This window comes from Artemia sp. Qi Xiang Cuo, chromosome 18 (assembly GCF_049724085.1).
Source record: "Artemia sp. Qi Xiang Cuo chromosome 18, ASM4972408v1, whole genome shotgun sequence".
Classification (NCBI taxonomy): Eukaryota; Metazoa; Arthropoda; class Branchiopoda; order Anostraca; family Artemiidae; genus Artemia; species Artemia sp. Qi Xiang Cuo.
The window spans coordinates 32,795,326-32,807,457 of NC_142811.1; the positions used below are offsets into that span (position 1 = coordinate 32,795,326).

At 38.5% G+C, this 12,132-nt stretch overlaps 1 protein-coding gene across 1 annotated transcript in view; it reads left to right on the forward strand.

The window, feature by feature from the left end:
- LOC148941418 (frequenin-1-like) overlaps positions 1-12,132 on the forward strand; it is a 229,205-nt gene that overhangs the window by 129,703 nt on the left and 87,370 nt on the right. The window contains exon 4 of the mRNA XM_089104684.1: positions 3,778-3,867. Coding sequence (XP_088960810.1) covers positions 3,778-3,867 — 90 coding nt within the window. The remainder of the gene's footprint in view (positions 1-3,777; positions 3,868-12,132) is intronic.

Genomic DNA, 12,132 nt, shown 5'->3' on the forward strand with positions numbered 1-12,132 from the left:
TAGATTTTAATGCTGATTTCAAATATATAAGTTTCATCAAGTTTAATCCTACTTATCAAAAGTTACGCGCCTGAGAAAATTTGGTTGATTTTCGAAAAAAGGGGGAAAGACCCCCTAATAGTTATAAAACCTTAATTAAAATCACACCATCATATTTCGCGTTTAGAAAACCCTATTGTAGAGTTGTCAAGCTCCTATCTAAAAAAATGTGGGATTTTCCATTTTTTGCTAGAAGAAAGGTCACCAGTGCGTGTTTATTTTTTTTTTCCCCAGGGGTGATCGTATCGACCCAGTGGTTCTAGGATATCGTGGGAGGGCTCATTGGAATGGAAATTAAAAGTTCTAGTGCACTTTTTAAGTGAACAAAAAAATGGAGGGCAACTAGGCCCCCTCCCACACTCATTGTTTTCCCAAAGTCACCTGATCAAAATTTTGAGATAGCCATTTTGTTCAGCATGTTCGAAAATATTATAATTATGTCTTTTAGGATGACTTAATCCCCCGAAGTTCCCGGGAGGAGGGCTGAAAGTTATGAACTTTACCCAATGTTAACATATAGTGGGCCTATTGGTTATTGGGAAGTATACAGTACAGACGTTTTCAGGGGAGATTTTTCCTGGTAGTGAGGGGGAGGGGGTCGGGCAGGGACGTACGCAGGGCAGGGGGCCTCCGGGCCCGGGCCCCCTAAATCTCACGATTTTTTTCATTTCCCCATAATTTTCTGATTTTTCTCACAGAATAATGGGTTTGAAGGATTTGCCCCCCCCCCCGAAACAAATTGCCCCCCCCCTCGAAACAAATTCTTGCGTACGTGCCTGGGGTCAGGGGTTATGTAGGAGGATCCTTCCATGAAGAAAGTTTTCTTGGGGGAAGGGACATTGCTATGAAGGGAACGCGAGACTTCCCAGCATTATTTAAAAAAGATCAGAAATTAAATATAAAAAAACAAGTTTTTCAACTGCAACAGCAGCAGCATCAAAAATTTAAACGAACAGAAAATATTACATATATGATTGGGTTCACCCCCTAGTCAATACCTCAGTTTTTAAGCCAGAGATTTTTTAGTACTTTCATAAGAGCTATTTATTCTAAATAACAGCCTTTGTGATTAAGCGGTCATTTTTAAGGAATTGGAATAAAATTCGAAATTTAGCTTAAAGAACAAGGTATTAACTAGGGGGCAAACCTCCTAATACAATTATTAAAAATATATTAAAATATAATTTCGTTACTTAAGCTAATTGGTAATTTGCTCATAGTTATTACTAATAAAAAAGTTCGTAAATGAAATAGAACAATTTTCGAGAAAGCCATTTAACCAAATAAAAGTAAATTAATATGAAAATTTTGTTTTAGTTGTTCATGTTATGTGAGCCAAGATCAAAACCTGCATTTATTCAAAAACGTTCAAAAACTAAATAAAAAAAACGAGTTTTTTTAACTGAAAGTAAGGAGCGACATTAAAAGTTAAAACGAACAGAAATTATTCCGTATATGAAAGGGGCTGTCCCCTCCTCAACGCCTTGCTCTTTACGCTAAAGTTTGACTTTCTCACAACTCTATTTTTTTAAACAATAAAATACTTTAGCCTAAAGAGCGAGGCGTTGAGGAGGGGACAACCCCTTTCATATACGGAATAATTTCTGTTCGTTTTAATGTCGCTCGTTATTTTCAGTTAAAAAAACGAGTTTTTTTTATTTAATACTTAAAGGAGGGATTTTATTCAGTTAATATTACGTACTGCAAATTTTTTGAACATTTGGCACTTCAACTAACTTATAACTTTAAGCTCGGAAGTTTCTAGGCTACAGCGCATAGGGCCAGTGGGCTACTCAATAATGTGGGTTTGTTTGATTTTTAATATAGTTTTTTTTTTGCGTGTACGGAGCTTCTGAAAAATAATTTATCGTCTACATAGTCTACCGTAGGCCTACCCGTTCAGTTTCTTCAAAATAAACTGCGGTTTGCGGTCTGTTGAAGTGTTTTTTCGGAATAACAGGATGTTATTGTGAATCTAAGGTGTCTAAAATTTTTGATGTGGGATATTACGAAACTAATGCAGGAAAGTACATCTGGGTGGAGGGCCTTGTGTTCCATGCCCCAACTCCCAATAGTTTTATATTTTCATAACTTTATCCAAAAAATTTGTATGTGTTTACATATAATTCGCCCAGATTTTGTTACTTTTTATTGATGTTGCTCCCCTTCTGAAATGTCGCGGCACCCTCCTACCAGTGAATTATATTTCTCTTGTATTTCTAAATCTTATAGGTAAAAATAATAATATTAGGTATTTTATACATAAATTAATTAGCTTGTCTTCAGATCTTATTTAATACATGCAAAAATTGAATTGTTTGGCCCGCAAACAAATTGATCCCCAACGACAATGGCCCCTTTCCAAAAAAGGGAGCCCAAACCAGGACTAAAGGTAATTAGTATTTGGTAACCTAATCTGATTAGGATTTCTTTTCGAGTAAATCCTGGATGGATTAAATTAATTTTGTTCTGTCCATGTACATACAGCGTAGAGGCTACCTTGGAATTGTGAACCTAACACACATTCAATTTTAAGTGACCAATAAGATTCAAAGGAAACTAGGCCCCTTTCCCCTCACCTTTTCCCAAAATTGTCCGATAAAAATTTTGAGATAACCATTTTTTTTTTCATAGTAGTTGAAAGGCCCAATAACTATTTCCCTGGATATAATATGACCCCCTCCCCCACAGCCCCAGGGGAAAGGTCCTTAAGTTATAAAATTCGCCCAGTGTTTACACATAGTTTTTGTTATTTGGAAGCATGCATACATTTTCGGGGGCGGGCGAATTTTCTGTGTTTTTTTTCCATGGAAGAACTTTGAATGGGGAAGGAATTTTCCAGGGGGTGAGCTTTTAAAGCGAAATTTGCCACATTTCCAATGCAAACTGGTTTTTACGTCTTATTTCTTTTTTCCGTCTCAATTTTACGCGTGGAAATATTATTGGTAATGGTCCGGGGACAAATTTTCACCGGAATTGGATTGTCTAGAAAATAATTCCGTAGGGAGGGGTATTTCTCTGTGGAGGTGCAGCCAGATTTCCTGTGATTATTTAAAAAGCGATCCGAAATTAAATAAAAAAAGATTTTTTTTTCAACTGAAAGTAACGAGCAATATTAAAACTTAAAACGAACAGAAATTATTAAGTATATCAAGGAGGTTGCCCCTTCTTCAACACATCACTCTTTACGATAAAGTTTGAATTTTGTCCCACTTCTTTAAGAGCAATTCCTGAAACACAACGGTCGTTTAATTAGAACAATAAGAAGCTCTTTTAAAAATACTAAAAAAAATTGTTGAGGAAGGGGCAAACCCCTTCATGTACGCAATAATTTATGTTCGTTTTAAGTTTTAATATTGCTCCTTACTTTCAGTTGAAAATTTTTTTTTTCATTTAAGTAATAACAAAACTTAGAAAAATAACCGTTGCATAACTCGACAAACGTTGCAATGAGTCCGTATACTTAGAAATTTGATAAGATGTTAAAAAGGAATTGACATAAATATTACATGTTGACATAACATGTTAAAAAGGAATTGATTCGTGTTTTTAGGCACCAAAGTATCCTCCTTGATAAAAGAATATAAGACGAAAACATTATATTCTTCCTGGAACCATAATGCTACAACAAAATATTTCATGCCTGAGACGACCAATTTCCAAAACCCCACCCAGTTATGTCACAGCTAACAGGGTTACTTTGGCAATTTGACCACTAAAGTTCACTGTTCTTTCCAGGGATTCGTGAAGATATACAAACAATTTTTTCCACAAGGAAACCCTGGCAAATTCGCTTCTCTAGTATTCAGAGTTTTTGATGAAAATAAGGTAAACATTGCTTAATTTGTGTTATAATTTGTTCTTTATTTTGGTTTTATTGTTGTATTCCCCTGCCCTTGCGTAATTTGAAAGCCTTCGCCATATTCAAAACATTCTGTATCTTAAGATAATATAAGATCATCTTAAAAATTTGAAGATTCGACGCAATTCTTCCACTTTTCCTTGGGTATAATTGCAATATTTGGAACTTTTTAAAGCAGTTCCACTGACATTAACATGTCTTAATTGCATACCGATTACATTTCTATTTCTTCAGACAGAAGAAACCAGAAGAAAAAATGCTCGAATTAAAACAAATTCTCGTTTTTTTTAAATTCTGTTTTCTAGCAAAGCAGAAAGTACCTTTTTTTAAAAACTAATATAGAAATCGGGTTTAATTGCCTCTTGCTCAGATAGTGCCCCTCCACGACAAAAAGACTTCGTCTGTCTACGAAGTGAATATGTCTACTAAGTCAACGTAGAAGGGACACTGAGAGGCTGGAAGTTCAAGCCCGGTTAACACCACATTTTTATTTCTCAACAACTGATATGATCTGAGCTTGTCCAACTTTTGCTATATTTATTTTTTAGTATAATCAAATTTTCTACAAAAACTTGTTTTTACAAAATGAATTGACATTACGACCGGCACGTCTCTGATTGAATTGGTATAATGTTCCCATTCGAAGAGATGTGTCTCTAAAAGTCTACTATTTCGAATTTATGAGCTCATCTAGTCAAGTTAAGATTAAACTCACCAAAAACAAAATAAAACGAATTAAAACAAATTCTCGTTTTTTTTAAATTCTGTTTTCTAGCAAAGCAGAAAGTACCTTTTTTTAAAAACTAATATAGAAATTGGGTTTAATTGCCTCTTGCTCAGATAGTGCCCCTCCACGACAAAAAGACTTCGTCTGTCTACGAAGTGAATATGTCTACTAAGTCAACGTAGAAGGGACACTGAGAGGCTGGAAGTTCAAGCCCGGTTAACACCACATTTTTATTTCTCAACAACTGATATGATCTGAGCTTGTCCAACTTTTGCTATATTTATTTTTTAGTATAATCAAATTTTCTACAAAAACTTGTTTTTACAAAATGAATTGACATTACGACCGGCACGTCTCTGATTGAATTGGTATAATGTTCCCATTCGAAGAGATGTGTCTCTAAAAGTCTACTATTTCGAATTTATGAGCTCATCTAGTCAAGTTAAGATTAAACTCACCAAAAACACTGAAACTAACAACTCAGTTCTGAAATAGAACTAAAAGTTTTTATAGCTGCCGAAAATTGACAGAGCAATTCCGGTGTCATTTTTATGTTTGTTATGACTTTTTATCTTCTTTATTTTAAGAAAGAGTTAAACATGATCGTTGCAGTAGACTGCACATGAAATAAAAAACAATCTAATATATAAATCTGGAAACATAAAGAGTGAAATCTCGAATGTTTGAGTAAAACCAAAAATGCTGACCATCGTAGCCAAGTTTTGTATCCTGAAAAAATTTAATTCATGAGGTCGGAAATATTCCGGCACAAGCCAACAACAAACCATTGGCTAATAATCTAACGAATTTAAATTTGCTCTTATGCAGTGCCAATTAATTTAAAGGAAGTCGAAAGTTGAAAAACAAGCTTTAATGATCATCTTTCTCTTTTTTTATTTTTTTCTTCTTTACAATGAAAAAATATGGGCATCCCAAAAACGCGTAGCATGTTGCACAGCGGAACATTGGTCTTAATTCCTTTACCTTCAACGATCTACACAATTTGGTGTATAATTTGGAGGCTTTGTTCCACAATTTAGGACCTTTTGGAATTTATTTAAGAAGGAAGCTGCAGTGATGTCAGTGGTCAAGTATGGTTTTGATGCATGGACATTCCGAAAAACGAAGGAAGATTTGTTAGATTTTTCCAGAGAAATAGCCTACGGATTGTTTCGTGTACCTGACTGACTGACCGTATTTCAAACTGTAGGCTGTACTAAAAGTGTGGTTTAATCCCGCTTTATAGGGCTAAAATGAGATAAAGGTTGAGATGTCTAGGGCACGTTCTGCGGAAGAAGGATGACAGATTTCCCAATATTGTCCTTTTCGGCCAACCCTCTAGGGCTAAGCACAAAGTAGTTCATCTCCTTGGTTGTTGTGGGAAGATGTCGTAAGGAAAGATTTAAGGAAAATGGGAACTAACTGGGAGTGTGTACAGAGGGAGGCTTTAAACAGGAGGCTTTGAAGGAGGAGCATGTGTAGCTATGTTGACCTCAGGTGGCTTGGTGCAACGGTGAGTTGTTAGTAATAGTAATAGTAGAGCTTAAAACAATGGAATCAAATCTAAAGCCTAAGTAGGGGCTAACTGAAACCATCATACAATACAACAAACATATAGTAGCCATTAAGTGATTAAACTTAAGCGTAGGGCGGGGAGTGAGGCATATAGCAGCCCTTCTGGATTTTTAAAGATATCCCACCTGGATATTTTAACAAGCTGGGCTATTTTGAGAACCTGAATGTACTGAAACTATTTTAATTGAGTTCAATAGTAGTAGTAACAGCAGCACTAGTAGCAGTAGAAGCAGTAGTAGGAGTGGCTATTAATAGCTGTAGAATTAATAACATTCAGATTGTGTCTTTTGGGTCTATTTCAAAATCCCTTCCTCATGCCCTGATAGTTTCAATTCAATACTTTTATCTTTTCCTGAGATATTGCTGATACGCACTTATGATAGCCTGCATGCACATTGTGTGTTTTGTTTTAGCCTAATGTCATCCTAAGCGGTCTCGGAACGTTCTACATTAATACAATTAGCCTTAGAAATAGTAGTACTAATAGCAGTGGCAGTTGTACCACTGCTGCTGCTTGTAATAGTAGCATACATATAGTGCATTTTAAATAGCTTAACATGTCATTAAAGTTTCAACCTTATACTTGAAGTAGTTCTTAAGATACTACTAATATAACCTTTTGAAAGCCTGCTTACACCTAGAGTGTTTCAATTTAATTTAGCATCCCCCTAAACATTTGCTGAAAATATTTAATTAATGCCCTTAGTGTTAGCCTTAACACGTACTGAAAGTTCCAATTTGATACTCTAAGCTGTTCCTGAAATCAACAGTAGTGTAGACAATCTGCTTTCAAAGACATGCCCTCCCCAGTTTCAAAGACATTCCCTCCCTTTTCGCATAGAAATTTAAAAACAATGACCTCAGAGGTTACACCCTGGCACCCGTGCAATGCGGTCAGCTCTTTTAGCGGAACCTTGATTCTAGGCAAGATTTCCACCCTTGGCAAGGGTTCAGACATAATTACCTGGAATTTGGTCCATATAATACACAAGTTTTAATAACAACTGAAGCTCCTAACCCCTCGTCCCTGTTTCTATTCAAGATTCCTGCCCTGTTACGTCACGCGACACGCCCTCGCGCTGTAATTAGGTTAATAGGGAAATAGAATTGAGTTTCTGCAACATGCCCTCCCTTTTCCATTGAATTTCTGTGACTTGCCTTCTGACGTCATATGACACACCCCCGTTTTAAGCGCATGTTATACCACGTGACACACCCTTGCCTTTAAAGGATCAGATAAGTGGACCTACTAACCCCTCATGCCGTCACACCTATGCAATGTGGTTACCGATTCTATTAAAGGGAACACAATTGCCAAGACTCCGTAACACACCCCTCTGAACTCCAATGAAGTCATACGACTGACCGCGTTTCAAACGGACAGATATGTACTTTGCGACAGGAACCCAGGGGGGAATCCCTGCTTGTAATGTAATGGCAGCTCACACCTTACGCAATTATTGTGCAAAGCTGTAATGTGGTACTTTTTTTCGCCCAAAATCCACAAAGTGTATTTTTTCTTTAATTTAACGGTCATAAGAGCTTAATGTAAGGCCGGCGCATCATAACGCGTCGACGGCAAACCAATCACTGCTAGATAATACCATTTTGCCTCTCTTTACCCAAAAGCCTTAAGAAATTTTCTTTTTTTCGGCATTTCAGTTTTTCTCTCCAAACACCTTTCATGTTTTTTCCTTTTTGTAGAGTTCTTGACCCTGCCAGGACTCGAAAGGTCATTCCATTCCAATGGTACAGCACCCCAAGCAAGTCGTCCATGAAATTATTTCCAGTATTTTGTTTCAGGAACCATATTCTTAAAATAACCTATCGCGTGACAGCTAGGATTCCTCATTGTTTGGCACTCGCTAGAATGATGCGTTACTCTCTCAATTTGATATACCCCAGGAGACATTTGCTCTCAAGATATTAATAATGATAAAACGAAAATGTATCTTTTCTTTACGTGGGCTATTACATTTCACACTATTGTAACAATACACCCCCCCCCCTCTAGCATACAATACCGGAGGAATAAGTGATATTAGATGCTAATTCAAGATATATCAAGAGCTTTTAAGGAAAATATCTATTTCTTTGAATATCTGTTAGATTTTCACCTTTTCCATGGGAAAAATTCCTTAATTTCTCCACGCTAACTTCTAAGCTGCAGTTCACCCCAAAATGACATTACATGACCCCCCCACCCCCCTCCACAACCCCAACAACACATCATCTCCACCAAGACATTTTTCAGGCATTTCCTATTAAAATCATGCCTTTAAATTCCGTGATTCAAGTTTTTTGTAACCCAAGCCAATTATGATGCCCCAGAAAATACTCTACAGTACCATAGCTTTTCACCCCTCTGACATCCAGAGCCCCCCCACCCCATCCCCTGGGTGACCTGATATTAGTGATACATTTAAACAATTTTAAGAGCTTTCTTTGAAGGAATTTTAACGAAATGCTGCGTTTCATTGAGTATTGTTAAATTTCCCTCCCCCTCTAGCTAAAAAATCATTTAACACCTCCCACCTTATCTTTCAGCTTCAGAGCATACTAGTCAATGACAATGCATACCACCTTGATAAATTATGGATGATATTAAACACTCCCATGACAGCGGTACATCTCCCCCAAGACATCTTTCAGGCATTTCCTAATAAAAATTATGCTTTTAAAGCCCGTTCAACAAGTTTTTGCAACCCTAGCCTATCATGATGACAAAAAAACACCCCACGCCACCATGGCATCACTCCATCCATCACCAAGTGGAACCAGACCATATCAGGCAACCCCCGGGTGGCCTGATATTAGTGATATATTTAAACCATATTATTGAAAGACTTTTAATCAAAGTACCCATTTCTTTGAGATAAATTATAGATATTTCGCAATATCCTAACAATAGATTCCACCCACCTCCTAGCATTCATTTTCTGTGGGTGCCTTGATAATAGATGCAATTTTTAGACATTATTGTAGCTTATAAAAGAGAGTAAAACATATAAACAATAACCTGTGTAATTTAAAGAAAGATGAGGGGAGAGGACTCCAGGGGAGGAGGGGGCACCTGTGAGGGCAGGAGCCCTGTTTTTCTGTCACCAGCTCAGATCTGCCTTTTTATTTTTTTTCGTTGCACAAACCGGTAATTTTCAAGTTTTTTTTTTTTTAAGTACCAATTATTGTTAACCCACAGCGGGCCTCCGTCCAGTAGGGTACCGGCCCGCTCGCTGGTCGCCTCCAAGGGCGTGTCCATTCCCCCTGAGCGGTTTGTCTCGGCCCTTAAGCAACCCATTGCGCATTTTTTCAGCAAAAATATCAAAACACACAGAGGCGGGAAAATTCTATTTCTAGAAATTTTCGTTCCCACCCATCCAGCACACTACGGGGGGGGGGGTCAGTGTCTACTCACTTCAGAGATGGAATTCAGAATTCGGCTAGGCAATTAAGGAGGTTAAAAAATGGTATTGCTTAAGATACCTTAAAATGTAGTAATAATAGGCAAATTATCATAGAATTTCTACGACAGCCCTTTAACTTCACATCACCCCTGTTTCTAGCGCTCAGCTAGCAGAATTCACACCCCTGGCAACCCACCCAAAATTCCAGGCGTTCTAATATTTCTTCTTTATTGGCATGATTCCTAGCGATTTTGGTGTATTGTTTTTCTGGAATATTCCCCGTGACCGTGACCAAGGTTTTCCGTGACCAAGTCTAATATGAATGATGCCAGTTTATCTCGCAAGCTAGCATAAAAGGACCCCATGGGACTCCAGCACGGCACACACACACGCGTGCTGCGTATTAACAGTGATGTACTTCTTAAGCAAAGATACCTAATGGGAGAGCTTGGAAGATCATCTTACGAGAAGGGTAGATACCAAAACCATTGAAAAGTATACTTATGGCCAAGAGCAGAATGGCGCTACGACACTACTTTCGCACTAGCACCAGCCCTCCACATGCCACCAGTCCTCACTCCCTAGGACATTCTCAACCTATTTCGCCCCGAAAATAAACTAAAATATCCAATTAAACACTATATTTTTGAAAATAGAGAAACCCTCCCTTTCTTTACTAGTGTTTGATACTCTAAGCATTTCACCTCACAAATTTTCCACTGTTATTACCCCTGTGACATACCTCTTGTTTCACCCCATCTCCCCCAAAACACTTTTCAGACATTTCTTGTTAAAATTTTCACTTCATCTTATTCATTTGGGTTTTCGCAGGCAATTCACGCAACGCTACCACACAAAAACTACTCTCTAGAAGTCGTCTGTCATCATCCCATCTCCCCCAAAACACTTTTCAGAAATTTCTTAATAAAATTTTTACTTCAAGTCATCCATTTTGGTTTTCGCAGACAATACACGCCACAGTACCACACTAAAACTACTCTTTAACACCCCTCTGTCATCGCCCCATCTCTCCCCAAAACTCTTTTAAGACCTTTCTTGCTAACACACACACACACACACACACACACACACACACACACACACACACACACACACACACACACACACACACACACACACACACACACACACACACACACACACACACACACACACACACACACACACACACACACACACACACACACACACACACACACACACACACACACACACACACACACACACACACACACACACACACACACACACACACACACACACACACACACACACACACACACACACACACACACACACACACACACACACACACACACACACACACACACACACACACACACACACACACACACACACACACACACACACACACACACACACACACACACACACACACACACACACACACACACACACACACACACACACACACACACACACACACACACACACACACACACACACACACACACACACACACACACACACACACACACACACACACACACACACACACACACACACACACACACACACACACACACACACACACACACACACACACACACACACACACACACACACACACACACACACACACACACACACACACACACACACACACACACACACACACACACACACACACACACACACACACACACACACACACACACACACACACACACACACACACACACACACACACACACACACACACACACACACACACACACACACACACACACACACACACACACACACACACACACACACACACACACACACACACACACACACACACACACACACACACACACACACACACACACACACACACACACACACACACACACACACACACACACACACACACACACACACACACACACACACACATACACACACACACACACACACACACACACACACACACAGACAAACACACACACACACACACACTCACCCACACACACCCAGAAACATATACAAAAACACACACTCCCAGTCTCACACTCACACAAAAACAGACACACACACAAACAAACAAAGAAACACACACACACAGACACACACATAGACACACACACAGACAGACACACACACACACAAACACACACACACACACACACACATAGACACACATACACACACAACACACACACACACACACACACACATACACACACAACACACAACACACACACACACACAAAAAGCACACACACAAAAAACAACGCACAAACACAAAAACACACATGCACACACACACACAAACAAACAAAAACAAACACACACACACATACAAAACACACATACACACACAAACATACACAAAAAAAGCAAACGCACACAAAAACACACAAACACACACAGAAACAAAAAAACACACGAACACAAAACACACACACAAACGAAAAAACATACACACACATAAAAACACACAAACACACACAAACACACAAAAAAACACGAACAAAAAACACACACACAAACAAAAA